Raw genomic sequence first — 22,372 nt, forward strand, 5'->3', positions numbered from 1 at the left:
TATATTTTAACGTTTCGACCACTTAAAGGTATGAACTGGTTTATTTATATTTATCAGAATCTTAATAATTTTATTATCCTTACAGCTATTCTTATCATTAGGCATGCAATGTGACGAGGCTTTCACCTGTTCGTGGCAAACGGATTGAAGCGTGGTTCCTCGTTCTTGCCCAAGCCCCTCCCATAGTTTCCCGTTTGGCATCGCGTACATCTTGGAGTCCTCACAACGGATGGTCCACACTTGAAGCTGAATACCTTCAATACCTCCGATTCACACGCGTTGAATGGGCGTCCCTCGGTTCCAGCATGTAAGTGGCTGTCGTTCCCTGTTGTTCTCCCAGTGTCTAGCTAATGCCACCATTTCCTCTTGTTCTCCAGGTAAACTCTCTTCTCCGACAGCTTCCGGACAAAGCTCATCTATCCTCGGACGATCCTTATATCCCCGGTGACTTTCGAGGTTGCTTGGATGTCGGGTCCATCGAGTCGCCAATATTCTCTCCGCGTCGTGGCATTCATGTCGGTTGATCCAGGTTTTTGAAGTATATCGGGTATATAATTCTCGAAATCTGATCCCTAATGTTCATCTTTATTACCTTTATCAGGTCAAAGTCGGAAAACGGCATCTCTAGTCGAGATCTGAGCGCTAACATGGTCTGGATGTATACCTCGATAATTTCTCCTGGCTTCTGCTTCCGTTCTCGTAGCTCATACTCTCGCTCGAAGTTGGATCGGTGACTCTGAAACTGCTGCTGTAGTGCGTACCTCAGGTAAGTCCACTCTTGCTTCTCCGTCGACCTCAAGCCTGCTGCCCCGCTTGACCGATGCTGATCCTGTCCTGGATTGAAGTTGAAGTGTGTCCCACCGTTTCCCGGAGGATGTTCTGGTGGTGTCGTGTGAGACCCATTCCATCTTCTTTGTTCCTGCTCCGTCGACCAGGCTATTTGCCGATGCTCTTCCGATGCGTGACTATTCATCTCCTGCTTCTCGGACAGCGGCGGGAATCCCATATGGTGACGTACCCCCGGATTGGCGGAGGTTGCTGTAACATCCTCGGGTCGAATGGTGGCATCTGACTGGGATTTGCTTGAGGTGGCGGCATCGGCGTCCCCGAAGAAAGTATTTGGCCCTGTCCAACTGTTGTATTTGAGCCTGACGAACCTGCGTAGATGCCTGCCATGCTGTGTTTTCCTTTACAAAATCTCTACGCCACTCCGCCATGCAGTCGTTTATGTCCTTCATAAACTGCATCATATCCTGCTGCATCTGCTGTTTGATCGCTTCGTATTCCGTAGACATTCCCACCTGGTAAGTCTGTTGTGCTTGAGCCAGTGCTGCATTAACCCCTGACTTTATTTCAGATGGCAAAGACTTTGGTATGGCCCCGGTTCCGCCTACCGACTGATGACCACTAGCTTCTCCCGTACTTCCGCTTCCCATTCCTTCAGGGTTCTGCGACCTTAGCGACTCCGTGCCTTCGGGTGCGGATATGTTCTCCAATTTCCCCTCTTGATTTGCTTGGGAGTCATACTTGCTGGTACCCTATTCCGGATGAACTCCAAACTTCTCCTCAATTTTCTTCCGATTTGGACTCTATCCCTATCACTATTTGGCATATCCTAATTCCTTTCTAATTTATATTTGTTTTTATTTCTCTTTCTTCAACTTTTCTAAAATGGGGGGATGATACGTAGCTATATATATTACCCACTAACTTTTCTCTCCTTTCCTTCAGTTCGTGTCAATTTTTGCATAATTATTTAAACGATTTTACTAATTTAATTTACTCTTTATCTTTCAGACTATTTGAAATTTGCTGGGCATCAATGTCACACTTTGTGCACAGTGTACATGGACGACACCAACTCCAAGCACAGACAACAAATTTAGATAAGCTATTACCTTTACTTTACCACAGACAACATATTAAACAGATAATTGTTTTCTTTTTTTTTCATATACTGATGAACCTCCTAGCCTGGCTTCGCATGTCCCGCATTTACTCGGTCATGGGTCCACTTCTAGTCGGTCTTTACTCTCTCAGCAAGGATTGTGCTCAGCAAAAAGGACCTTTCGGAATATCCTTCGCTGTGGCTACGATGGGTTGGACCTTCTAAGCCGGCCCACGGTCCAAACAGCTGGTTTCCGATGTCGGTTTCTATTGGCACATTCTCTGGTGAGTGTTTACCTTTTACGTTATGTTTGAAATTTCTTTACTTTTATTGATTCCATTTCATTATTTTCTTATATTTGAATTGGGCGCCATTTGTCGTATCCTGCGTTTTGCGCAGTGTAGATGCCGGCTAGTCATCGAATGGCCCAGGGAGGGGAACAACCAAAAAAATGTCTTCGCCGCAGACACAACAAAAAAAAAAACAAAAAAAATATTCTAGCTCGGACAACGGCAATCTTCACGACTGATTTTTTTTTTAACATCTGGACTGGACCACCCAGCTCGTGGTCCTGGAGTCCCTCGCAACCATGAGTGCATCCCTCAACATTCCTTTTGGACACATCTCCCAATTCTGCCTCGTGGGTCGTGCTACCTCGCCTACATCATCTCACCCCCCAACACGAATTTTTATTCACACGAATTCATTTCGTTTTCGCATTATAATTCAAAACTTTCTCTTGAATTCTAACATTTAATAAGCCTTCCTACGGTACCGAACTTTTAGATGGAACACATATATATAAATAAATAAAAAGATAACAATAAATAGTATTTTAGTAGTTTTTGGTTGGCGTAAATAAATAGGTTAAATAAATAAATAATTTGAATAAGTATAAGTTGGGATAAATTAGTTTGGGCGGGTTAGATAATCAATTATATTATCAGTCTCGTTTTTGTTTTCGCCTCGCTGATTTTCTTTGCCACTCGCAGTTTTTGGGAACAACTTTTTAATTTTCTTTGGCAATATAATTTTCTTGCTGAAAATTTTGATCTCCTCCTGGTGGCTGGTCTTCGTCTCTCCTTCTATCAATCTATCTTCATGCTTCACGCTTATCACTCACGGAATATTTGGGTAGTAACTTGACTTCTTTTAATATTATTTCTCTTGCCAACAGAACCGTCTGCGAACACTTATTTTCGCCCTTTTTTGTATCCGGCTTAAGAAACCAGTTCCATAATTTGACTCCGCTGCACGACTCCCTGAACTCACGAGTCGTCGATAGTCGTGTATCGATTTTGTGTTATCTGTCTTGATGTAAACAGCTTAGTTAAATTCGTAATTTGTGCATTTTTTGTCGTTTAGCACATAACATGGATTATGACTTGCTAATTTCTTTAATTAATGGACCATGCAGGAGCGAAAAACACCTAGAACGCGTTGGTCACAAAAGGGATCTCCGATCGAGACGAAGCCAAGAGGCTAGTGGACCATGGTGGGGTTGGCGTGACGAACAGCTTCACCATTCTTGCTGCTGCATTTTCCTTGTGATATATGTAGGCATTTTCTTACTGTATTATACCCCGATCGCAAGCAAAAATAAAATGAAAATTTAAAATAGCCGAAGGAATTGGTAATGTTGTTGACTTGTCGATTTTCCCCCACACCCATAGCCGGACCTATTATCGTGCCACCAGAGTAGTTACCCCTTACCATATTTAGTTTTACGGTACATTTCTTAGGTTATATGTTACACTTTAGAAAAGAAAGAGCACAAAGGCTTTTGACCGGTGCTAAGTCCCTGTTGGCTTGGACTTACCCATTTAAATATTAAGTTGTAGGGCTCAAAAACTTTTACAAGCGTAGCCGTTGTTATAGCCAAAAACCCGATCGCTAGTAGCAGAAATGCGCCTGGAAATGAGTTACAAGTTTTAATAGCGTTAAGTTCGTATTAATGGATTTTGTTTATTATAGCCAGACATATGTAAAACATGCAAAATAATAAAATAATAATAACAAAATAATAATAATAAAATAAACCGAGCGCGCCACAGAAATCGCAACGGTTGGGCATGATTCTATACCTTCAAGTCCATGTTGAGGCGTTGCAAGTAAACTAATTTTCAGGACAAACGACAAACGCTGAACCAATGGCAAGTCCTCCACACCCAACAAGTTTGACCCTCTTAAGGATCTTCGCATAAAAAATCTAAGCCACAAGGCAACCAGCACCTTTAGCATGACTCCCCCTCCGAAATTGATCAACGAGATAGGCGGTTCTCTAGCTAAAAAGGTTGATACGATCCAAGGCTAACTTGAACGAACGCTGACAAGTAATCGTTCCAGCAGTTAAGCTCGTGGATCATATTTCCGATATCCTACACATTTATAGCTTTAAAATTCGACGGTTTCTGACGGCAGTTTGGCGATCAGCAAGCAGAACTACATTCATAAAAAATGCACCCCAAATTTTAAAAAATAGTCTGTGATTCTAAAACGCCGAAACATGTTTATAAAGCTTAAGGAATTTCGCCATTTACTTTTTTTTTCTAGGGAAAAGGAATAATAACACCAGCTTACATAAAAAAATCGACGAAATACGGAATTAGGAATTTCTATAACTCTTCAAGGGCATATTGACATTGGGCGTTCTTCGAAAAAGGCAGTTAGCTAGACAATATGTTTGGTGCCTACAATCGACAAAGACATTACAAATTCGGTTTACTCATGTAGCTTCTGCAAGAGCAACAATCCTGCTCCAACTAAAGAGTACCACAGCAGCGTTTTATCCTGTGTCCAACGGATTAGCAGAGCGATTCGTTTAGGCGTTCAAATTCTCAGTCAAGAGCCTTAACAACGGTATACCAGCCGTAGCAGTAATTTAATACAGGTGCACTCTGAATTCCCAGTTATTCCAGCCCATATCAATTCAATTAAGTCAACTTTTCGAGAAGCCTTTCGAAGCCAAACCAATTACCTATTACCAACTACGTCCCATTCAAATGGTCTACTTTTGTAACTATTCAAGGGGAGAAAATTGGATCGAAGGCATTATCGACAGTACAATTGGATAAATTCTCGTTATCATTCGCAACACAAATGTATATATCAATCGCCACATCAATCAGCTGAAACCCAAATTCTTTATTATTGTTGAACGTTGATGCACGTTTTTCATTATGCACGCGCTTCAAATCGCATACAAACTTGTAGGAAAGGGAAGAAATAAAAATTTCGCGTTACAGGGCTGCATATGCGATTTTGTCGTACTTTCCACCACCATTACCCAGCACTTTTCACCAGGTATCCCCGAAACACCTGACAAAAGCGGAAAAAATGGAATTCGGAGCAGGCAATTGTGTTGTTTTTTATTTATTTACTAATTTTAATTGATTGATTCTCTTCGCAGCAAATAAAAAAATGACTTAGTCAGAGGATGCCACCCAATTCCTGTTGTATTTCTGGGGGAAGAGCATGAATTGGAGTTTAGCAATTTCTCCAAGACATTGTGGGAATCCTAATTTCTCAAATCCTTTCACACATTCTTGAATCTTTTCTTTGGTGAAAAAGATTGAGGACAAGTACTCGGGAGCCATAACTGAAATGACTTCGATTGGTTTACAATTTTGCATACCATTGTTTTTGATATGCCGAATAATCTGCCAATAGCTCTGTAATTATTTGAAATTATTTCCAGTCAACGCGAAATAATTCCTTGAAGAACGCATTAGCATAATTATGCTGCCCTTCAGTCTCCCAAAAGTTTAGCCCATCTATCATATCGGGCGAAAATACGCGAGGAAGGTACATGGAAGAAATAGAAACGTGACACAACAGAGAGAAAAATAGCAGAAACTAAGGCTGAAGCAATTGAGTTAAGATCTTAGTTCTCAATACAGGGACAGCAGTTAAGGAACAAATGAGATGGTTTAGGATGTTAAAATTATTAAGCCTAGTACTCACATCGATGGAAACAGAGAGCTAACCATATGAGTGAGCGAGAGGCAAACACGCGGCTAACGTCTGTTTTTCAGCGCGGTACTCAGTTGAGCTAAGGAAATATTAGAAAAATACCAGTGTTTGGTCATCTCACTGTTTGTTATACCCGTTACTCGTAGAGTAAAAGGGTATACTAGATTCGTCGGAAAGTATGTAACAGGCAGAAGGAAGCGTTTCCGGCCCCATAAAGTATATATATTCTTGATCAGGATCACTAGCCGAATCGATCTAGCCATGTCCGTCTGTCCGTCTGTCCGTATGAACGCTGAGATCTCGGAAACTATGACAGTTACAATACTGGGATTAGGCACGCAGATTTCTGAGATTCCTGCGCAGCGCAAGTTTGTTTCAGTACAGTGCCACGCCCACTCTAACGCCCACAAACCGCCCAAAACTGTGGCTCCTACAGTTTTGATGCTAGATAGAAAATTTTAACTGAAATGTATTGCTCTCATCAATACCTATCGATTGACCCAAAAAAAAGTTTACCACGCCCACTTTAACGCCCACAAACCGTGAAAAACTGTGACGCCCACAATTTTCATGCTAGATAAAAAAATTTAACTGAAATGTATTGGTCTCGTCAATACGTATCGATTGGTCCAAAAAAAAATTTGCCACGCCCACTACACACGCTTACTATGTGGTCGGATTCTGAAGTTGTTCTCTTTTGGTTGTGCACTCATCTGTCAAAACTTAAAACATTCGTCGCAAATAGGGTTTCGGCTATTCACGAACTGGCTCCAACTGCAGTCTGGCGACACGTCCCGACTAACTTCAATCCAGCGGACCTACCCTCTCGAGGGACTACGGTCAAAGATCTCGATACGACGCTATGGTTTGAAGGCCCTTCGTTGTTGTCTCAAATCATCCGCTGCTACAAGTAGTTGAAAATTCTTCTTCCTATGTGAAGGTTGTGAGAATTACAACATTTATCTTTCGTTTTGTTTACGGCAGGGCCTGGAAATTGTGGAACGACCACGTCCTATCAGCCACCGAGCTTAGTTTTTCGTTCTCTTATATCGCGCACGCTGTTCAGCGTGAATCGTTTGCAGACGAATTCAATAAATTAAAGAAAAATTTGCCATTACCCAGTTCTTACCAAAAACTTAGCCCATTTATCAGCAACGAAACTTTCGGAACCCGTACTTTAACATTGGTGCGGGTGGGCGGTCGACTAGCGCACGCGGATCTAGAACCCAGTGCCAAATTCCCAATATTAATGCCTAAAGGAAATCGTTTTGTCAAATTGTACATCGAGCACCTGCACTTTGCTAATTGCCATGCAGGACCACGAGCCCTAGTCGGCCTGCTTCAGCAGACAATTTGGTTGATCAATGCACGACGCGAGTGCAGTGCTGTTGTGCGCCGATGCACGCACTGTTTCCGGTATAAGCCACGGTTAATGTCGCAAATAATGGGAAACCTGCCTCTTGACCGTGTCAGAATCAGTCGACCCTTTAGAATAAGCGGAGTCGATCTCTTCGGTCCAATCCGAGTGTCGCTAGGAGTGCGTGGCAAGGCAGCTTTAAAAATGTATGTCGCAGTATTCATATGTTTTTCAAGGAAAGCGGTTCACCTAGAACTATTGAAGGATCTCACTTCTAACTCATTTATCCTCTGTCTCAGCAGATTTGTTGGACGGCGCGGCCCGCTCGATCGACTGTACTGCGACAATGCAACCAACTTTGTTTGTTCCTCACGGCTGCTTCAGGAGATGGCCTCCGATGTCCGCAGCACACTGGGAATGTACGGCGACCATCACCAGGTTGAGTTCGTCTTCATTCCGCCCCGGTCGCCTCATTTCGGGGGCCTATGGGAGGCCGCCGTCAAGTCCGCCAAACACCTCTTTTTGAGGGCCGTCGGAAACGCCTTGCTGAAGGAGGACGAAGTCCAGACGATCCTGGTTGAAGTGGAAGCAGTGCTTAACTCGCGTCCGTTAGTAGCTGACAGCAGCAACCCTAACGACGGAGAGGCTATTACTCCAGCCCACTTTCTGGTAGGCACCACGCTCGCTGCTCTACCCCCAGGATCGGCACCTCCTCATCCGGACGACGACCTCACTCATCTACAACGCTGGCAGCTTATATCAGCCATCAAGCGACGGTTTTGGCGAGACTGGTCCCGTGACTATATAGCGGGGCTGCAGCAAAGAGTTAAGTGGACAAAGGAATCGGCCAACCTTCTACCAGGAACCATCGTCGTCATCAAAGAGGACAATTTACCGCCCCAGAAGTGGCTGCTCGGCAGAGTCACCGAAGTAACGCACGGATCGGATGGCAAGGTGCGCGTTGCTCTAGTAAAAACCAAGCAAGGCGTATACAAACGCTCAGTACATCATCTGGCACCTCTTCCCATTAATTGAAGGCCTACAGCGCTTCAACGCGGGCGATGTTTGGTCATCTCACTGTTTGTTTTGTTTTCTATGGTCGTTGCGATGCCGACTATCGAAAGCTGCGAGCAGGGGCGTAGCACAGCTGATAATCGCTAATAAATTACCCCCTACAAGTCGGCAAGCAACGATCATACAACAAAATACTAGATTAAAAAATAATACTAGATTACCATAAAATACTAACTCTAGATACCAATGTAATAGGGAAGATCGCCAACGAGCGAGTTGGTAACATTGTTGAATAGAAAAGCTCTTGAAATAAACGCACAATTACATAGATAGCGGCTAAGCAATGTTTTAAATAAAACCAGTGGATTCGCGAAGTTGCATATTTACTCCTGCTTCCTGAGCAAACAACCAGAGTTAGCAATTTTACTTGCAATGTATTGTTTCAGCTTATTTTGCAAATGAGAAGAAGCATTTCGGTCAAAGACTTTATTTTTCAGACCATTTTAAAAGACATTCGCCTTCGCACTCTTTTTGTGAAGTGGAATATTAAAATAGTCTTTCGAGATAGTTGGAAAAACAGATGATGAAATAGACAAATTAAAAAAATAAAGAATGGGCTTAATAATGGTTGAGGCACAAAACTAAAGGCCACACCCAGGGAATCCATCTAGCCCAGGAGAATAGGTTGGCGTTGTAAATGATAAATCACTTAAGGGAGATCGAAAGGAATCGGATAGCTTACCCGCCTTTTTGTACTTCTTATAAGTGTTTAGACGGACTGCTTCGCCTTGGAAAAAGTATATCAGGAACGCATTCATTAGTGGCCTTTTCAATATCCATGCAATTGTAAAAATGTGTCCAATTTAATTGTGAAATCATTGAGTTTAGGTTATAATAGTCACATTCACGAAAGCTCATACTTTAAGTTGGAGAAAGTAAAGGAGAGAGGGTATCAACCCAGTGGAGGAAAATTGTTAATTCCAATGTGAGTGATATCGGTCTTCTGGGAGAACAAGGGCGTGAGTTCTAGATAACGTGGCTTCAGACGGAACTAAAACGAATACCAGATCTTAAAGTCTGTCTAGTGAATTACGTATAAAGCTTACTTGCAGTAGTGATAAGTTTAAAAGCCTACTTGCCGTAATGATAAGTCTAATAGACTATCAACAATGTCATGAATAGATAGTGGTGTAGAGACAAGTGAGTCAGTTGGAGGGGACCAAAAAATATTAGGGAAATTGAAATCACCTAAAAAAATCAAGAGATCCCTTTTAGAAAGATGAGATAGAACAGATTTTATTGCAGACAGGTTACAAATATAGATAAGAATATGAATTTGAAAGAAACTTTTACACCAAAAATTCAATGTCGTTAGCGATATGAGAGTATATACTCTCCGACGTTAGACTAAAGGTAACGGCAATCAGCAACCCACCACCTGCCGGGAGCGCGATCGGTTTTATAATTTGTTGGGCAGATCATCTGAGTCTGATACCTCCGTTTTCAGCCAAGTCTCAGTAAAGGCCAGGATATCTTCATTAAAAGCAGAGGAGTCAGCATATGGCTTAGGTAGCTTAAGTCTCGCTACATTTTTAGAGGCCATAGATAGTCTGTTCAGTTTTCTGACGCAGGTACTACCGTGGAATGCCTATTATTAGTTATCCGTCTCTCGGAGACAAATTTTTTAATAAGCAATTCATTATTAAGCCAAAAGTGTTAAGAATCAAGTACATTAAATATTTCAGGTATCCTTCCACCGTGATGTTGTGCGTTGCGAATTCTTCTTGTATAAGTTACAAGAAATCCGCAGACGTGGTTTCAAGAGTTAATCGAAACACATACAATTTCTTCCTATATGGAAGAACCAAGAGCCTCTTTCTTCCCCCACCAGCATTCTGAACATCGTTCGTCTGAGTATCGGGGTCAGTGACTCCTCCAAAGCTTACTTCACCATAATGCACAGTAGGCTCCGTAATGTCTAAGCCCTCAGGCTGACTTTCAGAACCAGGGACTACTACCGAGCTTTTGGTACCTATGGTTACTGCCCGAACCGAAGTATTAGAGCCCCAGCCGTTACAGATCGGGTAAAAATGTTGAAAATTAAATTCGGGACTGATGGCTTTACTCCCACAGATTTAATAGGGCAGGTCTTCTTGCGACTAGGAGACCCAACTGGCTTTTTATCTATCAGACCGACCTTGAACTCTTTGGACTTAGCAACAATTTTCATAAGCTTCAAAAAGTTTCGCAAAGCGATCTTTGGTCAGCTCCTCGTAGCCATCCAAAATTCAGTCAATTTACACGCAGGAGACGCAAGCCCATGAAAATCCAATATGCAAGTAATTGTAATCCTTAACTTTGTCAACAATTCCAGTACATTTATGATGTATGATCGGTTAAAAATGTTGGAAATTAAATTCGGGACTGATGCCTTTACTCCCACAGATTTAAAAGGGCAGGTCTTCTTGCGACTAGGGGACCCAACTGACCTCTTATCTATCAAGGTCGACCTTGATCTCTTTGGATTTAGCAACAATTTTCATAAGCTTATCAAAAAGTTTCGTAAAGCGATGATTGGTCAGCGCCACGTAGCCATCTAAATTACAGTCTATTTACACGTAAGAGACGCAAGTCCACGAAAATCCAACGCGCAAATCATTGTAATCCTTGACTATGTCAACAATTCTAGTACATTTATGATGTATGACAATATTGAAGAGCAAATATTGTAGAAAATGAAAAAATAATTAGGTGACGATCTATACTGACAACCTTTCCTAGAGCACCAAAGAGCGCTTATTATACCCGTTGCTTGTAGAATAAAACGGTACCAGGTAGAAAGAAGCAACTCCGACCCCCTAAAGTATATATATTTTTGATCAGCATCGCTATCCGAGTTGATCTAGTCAAGTCAGTCTGTCGGTGTGAACGCTGTGATCTGGGAAACTATAAGAGCTAGAGAGTTAAGATTTTACATTAAAATTTTTTATTTTCGTACGCAGCGCGAGTTTGTTACGCGAGCATGCTGCGCCCACTCTGACGCTCACAACCACCCACAAACTTCAAAAAATCGTTAGCATGAACGCTGCGGCTCACAAGCCGCACAAAAAAAATGTTACTTTTTTTTAGATCATTCGATAGGTTTTGACGAGACTGAATTCTGGTCTCGTCAATACTTATCGATTGATCTAAAAAAAAGGTTGCCACGCCCGCTCTGATGCACACAAACGCCCATAACGCTTAAATTTGTCTGACGCTCACATAAACATATATGGAAATCGCAAGTAGGTGGTGCCATAAAATCTCGTTTTGCTGCTTGTATATCTCCGTCTCCCATCTGCTCCCCTTAGCTGAGTTACCCGATACTCTGATAGTCGTGGCATTCGACTATTGCGTTCTTTCATTTATAGTATATAAATTTAAAGTTTAAGGGAGATTATTATTAAAACAACATTCAAAAAATTTTAAATACCTTGATCAATTTGACACTAGGATCAAGAACACAAAAGTAAAAAAACTAGCTGCAAAACGTGATAGCGCAACAGAATAATTTTATAGACTGCGAAACACTAACAAAAATATGCCCAACAACAGTTTTAAACGAATCGAAACTGGCGAGGGATTACAGAGAGCTATGAGAAACAATACAAAAGCAATCGAATCGGAGGCTTAAGAGAGTAGAGAAAATCACAATAACAAATGCACTTGCTTAGGTGCTAATTCAGTTTTTTTTACCAATTTAAAGGACAAGCTCGGCGGTTAAGCTAAGCTTTGTTGAAATACAAGACAACTGTACAGATATAGATAAAGTTGGGTAATAAGGATCTTCAAGAAGGAAAATAGCGTTGACTCCGGAAACTTTTGCAACAGCAGCATCACTAACGAACATGAGGTCTATTCCGATTATTTTTAACAGAGCTGATTTGAGCGAGGGACTTGTCTGTTATCCCATCAGTAAAATCATGACAAATGTTAGGTAGCAAAAGATTAGAGTCATCACAGGGAATCCAAGAAATGTGTACGAGGTTAAGGTCACCCATTACTATTATTTGGTCTGCATGACCTAAGGCAGAGATGACACGGATGTTAATAATAAAATTTAACAAATCACAGAGCACGAGATAAACACAACCGGTCACAAACGACGCTATGTCGATTGGTCTTTCTCTGTTACCAGAACTGATTTTGTAATGAACAGATATTGGTGGTCTCCCCGCTAGATTCGTGTGCCTAGCGCAGTAGATTTTGTGTTCGTTTTATTTAATTTATTTGTTGTGACTGCCCCGTAGATCAGCGAGAAAGTACAGAATTCAATGGTTTAACGTTGATTTTTTCTGGATTAACTTATTAAAGCGGGTTAGTTTCTCGGTTGGTCTCGGTGCCGCCACGCTTTGACTTCAGACTAGGATGAAAACGGACAACGCCTTTCGAAACAACGACTGCCTGTGCCTTGATCTGTGCAGGACGGTCCCACTAGGGTTTCGATCAGTTCGCACTGGCAGTCAAGGCTATCGCCATGAAGCTACCTAGCATTCCACTTCGCCCTAACCGTAGTGCAGTCGAACGTTCACCCTGGCCTCACCTCATTGCTTGTCGTCCGTGACGTTCCTGCGATACTCAATGAGTTCTCCGCGGCGGTCTCGACGTGGCTGCCGGTTATGTCCACTGATGTCGCTGCCGATGTCCCCTGCTCTGCTTCTTATCGTGCTTGCTGCGAGGCTGGATGTGATCTCTGGCTCTTGAGGTAATAGATCGCCGTTCCGGAACTTGGTGAACCGTTGGGCCTCTCCAGGACAACGCCTCTTGAATGCCTCAACCGGTCGACTGCTCGCATTTCCTGGCTCGTAGTTTGGTTCTCTGGCACACGAGGTTTCGGTCAGTTGCTGTTCTGGGACCTCGCCGGTAACCGCTGGGCTCTCCCGGACAACACCTCTTGAAACCATGAATCGATCGAGCGCTCGTTCCTCGCGCCAGCACGTGCTTAATTGGGCAAGTCACACTGGGCTTAAACAATGTTCCCCACAAGATCACGGTTCCTCGTCGCAGGACTCTGCTGCTCAACTCTGACGGACCCAGACATCCATCGCCCGGATGTGCCAGGGTATGGTCATGACAAGAGTAGAAAAAAATCGCCTGGACTTAGCCGTGTGATGCCCCACAGGACCTTAGTCATCCTGAACGTCTCGACGTAGCGATCTTGTAGGCTTCTCTCGGCGCTGCTTCCGACGACTTGATATGTAGTTGCTCACTTGCAGCTGGTTGACTGGTTCTTTGAATTTGATAACTGACTGATCTTGATGGATTGACTCCTCGTGATAATCGCCTTTCTGTTACTACGCGTATCTGGTAACCGGCAGGCCACCACATATAATTGGTGCTGCCCCCTTTCTTCAGAAACAAAAAACTCGTTCCTTCTCTCTGTCTTTATTCCTCGTGTATCCTGTAGACTTCGAGTCCTTGCGATGCTCTCGATGAATCCCGATGAATCCCTCGATGCTCCCTCGATGCTCCCTCGATTCTCCCTCGACGCTCACATCTCTATCTTGAGTTCCACAACGCTGGTTTTCGATCAAATTTGCATTCTTTCCTCATTTGTCTGCCTCTAGATATTTAAACTCTCCCTTTGCCGTTATTTGTCTTTAAGCTAAAGGACCGTTTGTCCTTTGTTTTCGCCTTCGATTGCAGCAAGGCTTATCTCCCTGTGGTGATTTTGCAATTTTGGTTGGACCGGCATTTACTTCGCTGTCATTCCAGGGTTTTCCTCCAGTTAATTGTTGGTGCGATGCGTTTCTATATTAATTGAACAGCTGGATACGGTGTAGATCTGAATCTGCACCGCAGACCCCCTTTCCTCGGGTAACAAGTAGACGAGCTCTTTCAGCGCATTCCGTATAGAATCTCCGGATGCTACGGTGTGTGGTCACATACTCCTTTCTACGTGGCGTAATCACGGATGACTCTGGCAGATGCCCGACGCTAAGTCCTGTTGCCTTGCGCACTTGTTGTTAATCTCCCGATGTGTCCGCAGGCTGCTCGCTTGTACTTTGTGTTTGTTGTTGCTTAGGGGGGGAGCGTGCTTTAGAAGCATCAAAAAATCGATTTGTTCGGCGAATTTTTTGGGAAAGAAGGAAATGTTAGATTGAAACGAAGCTTTCAGGTTTTATTGTTATATATCTCAACAGTCTTCTCAAATTTTTTCAATTAAATATATGTAAGAATTTCGCCGAGGCGCCTCAAGTGTGCATATGTCCTGTGGCGGGAAAGATGCAGGTCGCAATTTCCATCCGAGATTCTAATGTCTTGCTTTATCCTTAGATGCCTTTTCCATATTTCGTCGTACGATCACAAAGATCCGCCTGAGTTTGCTGGCGTTTACTCGCTCTGTCGGATGCTCTTGTGGTGTGTAGGGTGCGGTTAATTGCTGTACGGTACCCATTACAGCCAGAAAACTTTTGAAAATGCGGCTCGCAAACTGCACTCCGTTGTTCGTTATGACCACCTTTGGGACCCTATACTTTGCGATTATTCGCTCCCTAAACGCTTTTTTAAGCGACTAGGCTGTCGCTCTGCGCATTGGCACTAGTAGGGTCCTTATCTTTTCGCACATGTCCGTGATCCAGCTGCAACCTCCAGAAGCCATTGGCGCCGTTGTCCCCTTTTGTCTCTTTACAGTGCGTCCGCCATCACGTTTAGCTGACCCTTTCTGTAAGCTATCACGAAGTCGTACTGTTGTAACTCCAGGGCCCATCTGGCGATCCTAATGGAAGGGCTTTTGATGCTGTCGAGCCACTTCAGAGTCCTATGGTCGGTTACTACTTTAAAGTGGTAACCTTCCAGAAACGGATTGAGCTTTCGGATCGCCCAGACAATTGCCAAGCACTTTTTCTGCGTTGTTGAATAGTTTTTCTCAGCGCCATTTAGCGTTAGGCTTGAGTAGGAGATTACTTTGTCGCTTCTTTCGGTGACCTGGGTCAGTATGCAACGTTCTGCTGCAGTCCGGACATGCTTGTACCGGGTCTGCCACGCGATTTGCCTTCACTTCCTCAAATGGTGCTCCGTTGTTTATGCGTCGCAAGTCATTTAAGGGTTTGACAATTCTTGAAAAATCTGGCACAAATCGGCGGTACCACGACGCTACCCCCAGGTATTGTTGAAGTTTTGCGAGGATGGTACCAGTAGAGAGATGGTGGTAACTTTCCTTCTAAAAAAATTGCATTTTTCCGAACTAAGCCTCAGCCGGACTTTTGTCTGCCACAGTGAAAGCCTTGTATTGCCTGCTGCTTTCTTCCGGTGGAATCTGAAAGTATCCATCCTTCAGGTCTAAGGTGCTGGTGTACCGCGCTTCCCTTAGTTGGCCTAGGATATAGTTTATGCGGGGCATTAAGTAGGCATCCTTTAAAGACTTCGCGTTGATCTATCTGAAGTCGACATACTGTCTCCACTTGCCTGTCTTCTTTTTCACCATTACGATGGGGGAGCTGTATGGGCTCTTTGAATGCTCTATGAACCCCATTTCGTCAACCATTGCATTGATCTCCCCTTGGACTTTTGGAAGTTGAAATCTGCTAGCTCTGTCTCTAGGAATTTTGTTGTATAGTTCTCGTCGATTGTCTGTTGAACGACTGCTACCAATAGATTCTCCTCGAGTATTCCGTTGTGTCGGTTGTTGGCTGGTATTATTATTTCATGACCAGCACATATTATTTTTGTTCCGACATTATAAGGGAGTTCCATCCCAACACCAACGAATCCACTACCCCTGGTAGTATCAAGAGGCTCATGGTCAGTTGTTTGTTGCCGAATTTGAGCTCTACCTCGAGCTGTCCTTTTTTTTTTGCCGCATGTTCCGACTGCCAACGTAACTGTCCGTCTCGTCCTTATAACTTTTTCTGGAGCAGCAAGATTGTCCGCCAGTTTTTCGCTGCCGTTGCCCCGATTGTGGCTTTGCAAGTGTTCACACTAATCATCACCGCTGCGGACAACTGCTGCTCCTCTTCGATCAGTTTGTCAGTTAGCTTGGAGAGGCCCGTGCGACCGCCTCTCGCCGTACCCAGCAGAATAGCAAACGTTCATTCCGACATTCTGGAGCCCAGTGTCCGCTTCCGCCACATTTGCGTGAGTGCTCCTGAGGGTATGTGATATGGTTGGTCTCTTGTGGCCGCTGCGTTATGCTTTGCGGCCTCCACAAGGTATTGTTTGGATGCCTCTGTAGGTTTTGGGGTGGGTTATACTGTACTCCACGCGGTGCGTTGGTTGCCTGCTGCCGATGACCTTGGTGCGGTGGTGACCATTGGTCATTTCCTCGTTGTTCTGGTTGCGGGTTCGTCAAATCTTCTTATTCCCACTCTTTTTCAAGTTCCTCGATCTCGTCGGTTAAGATCATCGGTGTATCCAAGTCCGACATCTTGTACGCTATTAGGAAGATGCTGAATAATTTGTTAAGGTCTCTCTCGGAGAATACCATAGTGGCCTCACCATCGTCTGCAAGTCGATAATGTAGTCCTTCAACGACTCGCTGTTGCCCTGCTTCCCTTGCCTGACTTGATCCGCCAGCCTTGTAAAAAGTATCTCAGCAGAAAATAGGTGTGAAAGTTCTCTATGAACTCCGCCCAGGACCTCCATTGCTTATTGTTGGCAATGAACTACTTCAAACCCCATCCCTAATGCAATTCCGGAATCGCTGCTGTTTTTCTATCCTGGCTTACCTTTTTCATATGGGCCTCCTTTTGCCGGTTGTCGAAGCTTAAACTTGGCACTATGTTGTCACCTTCGGCGTTTGTTAAAGTGATGCTCATGCCGGCTCGGTCGTGGAATGCTAGTTCCAGCTCGGCAAAGAAATCGACAAATTGTGGGTCGTTCTCTGTCTCTGAATAGAATTCCGACAATGCCTTCCTAATGTAGTTTAATCTGCCATCCAGCGCAATATTAAGCCTCTGTGCGACATGGGCGAAGTCAGCCCTCCTGAGGCGGTGAATCCCTTTCTTTACAGTTCAGCTTTTGTTCCTTTCACTGTTAAGAAATCACCTTGAGCACCAGACGTAACGAATTCATTTTGTTGGTCTGCTCGCTGGGGGATTCGTAAGGCTAGCTCAGTAGATTGTGTCTTCCTCCCACCAAATTTATATGACGTGACTGCCCTGTAGGCCAGTGAGCTCTTTGACGATCTCCGTTCCAGGACTTGCTAGGACGTTGGGCTTATCCAGAACAGCGCCTCTTGAATGCTTCAACCGGTCGACTGCTCGTCCTTCCTCGCTGGTAGTGTGGTTCTCTGCCACTCGAGGTTTCGGTCAGTTTCTGCTCTGGGACACCGCCGGTAGGGCTCTCCAGGACCATGCCCCTTACAAACCCATCGACCACTCGTCCTTCGCACCACCTCGCTCAATCGGGCAAGTCACACTGGGCTTAGACAACTTTCCCCCGAACTCACGGTTCCCCGTCGCAGGACTCTCAACTTTGACGGACCCGCCGGGCGATGTGCCAGGGTGTGGTCGGGACAAGAGTATAAACTCTTTCTATTTGTGTCTCAATTCGGAGATTCATGATGTCCCGAACGTCTCGACAAACGTTCCTGCTCCTTGCAGGCTTTCCACGGTGCTTTTTCCGACGATTTGACTTTTGCTTGTTGATGGTTGACTGGTTCTTTGACTTTAATAACTGATTGATCTTAATGGATTTACTCTTTGTGATCGACGGAACCAAACGCCAGCGCTCTGCGGCCGATTATAGGGCAAACGGAAACCGTTATTTCCCTTTTGCGCACGGCCCGCTGGTACTCTTCACTCCAGGTCCAAAGTCCATGGATCCTGTTTGAATAAATCTAAGAGCCTATTTTCTTTCGTTATGTGGCATAAACATATTCAAAATATTACAAAATCTATTCTAACAGCTCACAGAAAAGCTAAAGGAAAATTCCGCCCCAAAACGACACATTGTTGCTGCTTGATACATTACATTTGTTCGGTTGCACATCAATACCACGTCTGGGGGAGATGCACACTATTGCAAAGTGCTGTGAAAAAGACAAGCAAGTTGTATAAATGTGGGAAAGGAAAAGAAGACAAGGAGTGGTCATGTCTACAACAGCTCTGCCTAAACTTATTTTACTTTATTTACATTAAGGTATATTCAAATCTGTTAACGTAAAATTATCGCTTGCAACTCTGTTAAAATATTATATTCGATACCGCACGAAAAGAATCGTCGCATAGAGTACTCGCTTTTGCTTTCTGTTTTTCCGAGGAAGAAGATGTAAAACGGAATATCTTATTGTCTATCAACTAAATAAAGTCATTAAACTTAATTGTTGAGATTATCTTTGAACCATCACCGGCGATCCTACAAATTTGGTGTCAGAAGTGGGATTTACTTGGAAAAACGGCAGAAAAGCGGACGTGCCACACAGATTCATTAAAATCAGAGTGCGGACAACATTGTTCTAGAAGGAGGGAAAGCAGTTCACTGGCAGATCGTATACACCTGAGAGGTAAAGTAAGGTGCGCAACCTGCGCAAAGGTTCTGCAAGTGAGCGAGGAGGCGTCAAAATCTTGCTTTGGGAAAGCGAAAATTGGGTGAAAAAGCCTGAAAAGCAGCGTCACCTTGGCCGCAGGGTGTGTCGTGCCAAAGAAGGAAGACTTGAGACTACCAGCAAGTACCAGAACTGCGCTGTTCGCAGAAGAGGACAGTGAGCGATCTGGATCATTTTTTTTTTGTATTTTTATACCTATAACCTATAATATTTCACAAAATTTAACCATTAAGTTAAGTACAATAATTTGTTATAATTGAAAAATTTCTACTATATGTAAGCAGAGAGTAACAACGAGTACAGAATGCAGAGGGAAGAAATTTTGTCGCTTAACGTAAACGAGCTAAAAGAGCAATTATCACAGCTTAATTTAGCTACAAGAGGTGGGAAAGCAAACATTGCAGGACAGACTTCTCGACCACTACAACTTATCGGCTGACGACATCGCGGATGAGGAATCTGACTACGGGGATGCAAGTTCAATGCACAACCCAAGACCCAAATCAGACGAAGGCCGTAGTTCATTTACACTGCGCGACATTGAGGACTCACTTTCTCAGTTTAATGGTTCGAGCCAGCCGTCTGTTCACAGCTGGATCCAAGAGTTTGAAGATAATGCCGCAGCAGTCCAATGGAATAGTCTTCAAATGTTTATCTATTCGAAGCAATTGTTAAGGGGAGCAGCTAAAATATTTGTTCGAAGTCAGCCAGGTATTTCCAACTGGTCAACTCTCAAGCGAGCTTTAGAAGCTGAGTTCGGCTCAGAGGTATCGGCAATTGAAGTCCACCGAACATTAAAAAACCGGCGAAAAGGCCCAAATGAGGATTACAAGGAGTATCTCTATTCACTCATGGAAATAGGAAAGCCTGTCAATCTGGACGACCCCAGCCTTATAGAGTACTTCATCGAAGGGATACCCGACTCGAGAGCCAACAAAAGCAACTTATACCAGGCCAGGACTCTGCAGGAACTGAAGGAGCAAATAAAGGTATATGAGAAAATTCGCTGCAGTCGCCCTCAATTGCTTAATACGGCTAAATCTCATTATACCAATGAAGACAAGAAACCTGATGTGATCAAACAGCATTCCAAAAAATGTTTTAAGTGTGGTGATCCTTCGCATTTTGCCAGGGAGTGTAAACAGCCCATTAAATGCTACAGATGCGAACAGCTTGGCCACAAGGCATCGAATTGTCCAGGCAATAGGATCGCTGAAAAGAAGGAGGGAAAAAGTGCCAACTCCATGACGAACCATATCAGTAGCAGTGGCAAATGTATATTTAAGGAAATTTCCTGTAATGGCGTTCGATATTCCGCTTTGATCGATACAGGCTGTGATCTTTGCCTTATCCGTGATGACGTAGTTGAGAAGCTAAGAAATATCGAGCTTACAAACGAAAAACACTGTTTATTGGGTATTTGTAACAGCGAGCTAAATACGCTTGGCAGTTTCGCAACCACAGTTGTGGTAGACAACGCTTGTTTGGACTTAAACTTTCACGTTACCAGCAGAAATGATATTAAGTACTCAGCAGTCATCGGGAATAGCGTCCTGAAGCTGGTGGACTTGATATTCTCAGAGAATTCGGTAACAATTCAACAAAAAGGGAACCACACCATCCTGGAATCTTTTGCCGGAGAGAAAGCAGTCCAGTCTGAGTTACACATATTCCAGGAATACCCCCAGATGTGTCATTTTGCTGAAGGTGAGGATCCCGAGATCGACGTCGCTCACCTGGAGAGACCAATTGCTAAAACTGTAAGAGATTTGATCAACAACTACAAGCCAGAGAAGAAAAAGGACAGTCCCATTCAGATGAAGATATTGCTAAATGACGAATACCCAGTCTATGAACGCCCTCGGCGCATTTCACCTGCAGACAAGACAATTATCGACAACCAGGTAGAGAAATGGTTAGAAGAGAAGATTGTCCAACCAAGTTCGTCTGAGTATGCCTCGCCGGTTGTCTTGGTACCGAAAAAGGATGGCAGCAAGCGCCTTTGCTGCGATTATAGACGACTAAACGCTAAGATTGCCAAGGATCATTTTCCGATGCCACTTATAGACGATGTCATTGAAAATCTGCAAGGAAACAGCCTCTTCACAACACTTGACTTAGCGAATGGATTTTTCCATGTACCAGTTGAGCAAAATTCGAGAAAATATACATCTTTCGTGACACATGCAGGGCAATTCGAGTTTTTATATGTCCCTTTTGGAATTTCGAACTCACCAGCCGTATTTTCAAGATACATTTATGCGATTCTACTAGATATGGTGCAAGATGGTACAGTCGTAACATACATGGATGATCTCATTATTCCCTCTAAGAATGTAAATGAAGGAATACAAAAGTTAGAGCGTGTCCTAAATCGAGCTTCGGAGTTTAACTTGAAAATTAAGTGGAGCAAATGCCAGTTTCTCAAGGGAAAGGTAGACTTTTTGGGGTACATTGTCGAAGGAGAGACCATAAGACATATCTGCACCGGTGTTACGTTTATAGAGACACACACTGACGCTTCTATGCACGGTTACGGGGGTGTTCTTCTGCAAAATGATCCGGACGATCAACAGTTGCACCCTATCCAATACCTAAGTCGAAAGACGAAGCCAGCTGAAGAGAAATACCACTCTTACGAGCTCGAAGTGTTGGCTATAGTTGAAGCTTTAAAAAAATGGCGTGTCTATTTACTTGGGATAAAGTTGAAAATTATAACCGACTGCAACGCATTTGCTTTAACGATGAAAAAGCGTGGAGAAGTTCCTCTAAGAGTGGCACGGTGGGCATTGTTTCTCCAGGATTATGACTATGTCATCGAACATCGAAGCGGCAGCAAAATGCGTCACGTAGACGCCTTAAGTCGTGTTTCATGTCTAATGTTGGAAGACACTTTGCATCACAAGTTGCAGGAAGCACAGTCGCAGGATGAATGGGTTCGGGCAGTAATGGCCGCCCTCGAAAACAGCACATATGGTGACTTCTTTATTAAGCATGGCATATTGTACAAGGATCCTGTCAAAGAACTGATTGTGGTGCCGACATTAATGGAGGAAGAAATCATTCGTATGGCCCATAAGCAAGGACATTTCTCAGTAAAAAGAACTCAAGAGACTGTCGAGAAGACATTTTACATACCGAACTTATCGAAAAAAGTAATAAGAGTGGTCAAGAGTTGCGTCGAATGTATTATTTCTGAAGGCAGGGCAGGCAAAAAGGAAGGTTTCTTAACACCCATTAACAAAGATAACAAGCCGTTGGAAACATATCATGTTGATCATGTAGGACCAATAGAGCAGACCAGCAAGAACTACAACTACGTTCTCGTCGTGATCGATGCGTTCTCTAAGTTTGTCTGGCTCCACCCGACAAAAAATACAACCGCTGAAGGAGTTATCGATCGACTTACCCGTCAAGCGGCAGTGTTTGGAAACCCTAAGCGCATAATATCAGATAGAGGGGCAGCGTTTGTTGCAAACACATTTAGGCAATACTGCGACGAGAACGGGATACAGCATCTAATGATAGCCACTGGAGTTCCCCGAGGGAATGGTCAGGTGGAGCGAATCCATAAAATCGTAATCCCAATGTTGGCCAAGCTTTGTCAAGAGAAATC

At 43.7% G+C, this 22,372-nt stretch overlaps 1 protein-coding gene across 1 annotated transcript in view; it reads right to left on the reverse strand.

The window, feature by feature from the left end:
- LOC108007735 (scavenger receptor class B member 1) overlaps positions 1-22,372 on the reverse strand; it is a gene marked incomplete at its 3' end in the record, with an annotated part of 434,380 nt that overhangs the window by 335,370 nt on the left and 76,638 nt on the right. The window contains 1 exon segment of the mRNA XM_070998599.1: positions 3,708-3,799. Within this exon segment, the coding sequence (XP_070854700.1) occupies positions 3,708-3,799 (92 nt within the window).

The sequence above is a fragment of the Drosophila suzukii genome (genome assembly GCF_043229965.1).
Source record: "Drosophila suzukii chromosome 2 unlocalized genomic scaffold, CBGP_Dsuzu_IsoJpt1.0 scf_2c, whole genome shotgun sequence".
Classification (NCBI taxonomy): Eukaryota; Metazoa; Arthropoda; class Insecta; order Diptera; family Drosophilidae; genus Drosophila; species Drosophila suzukii.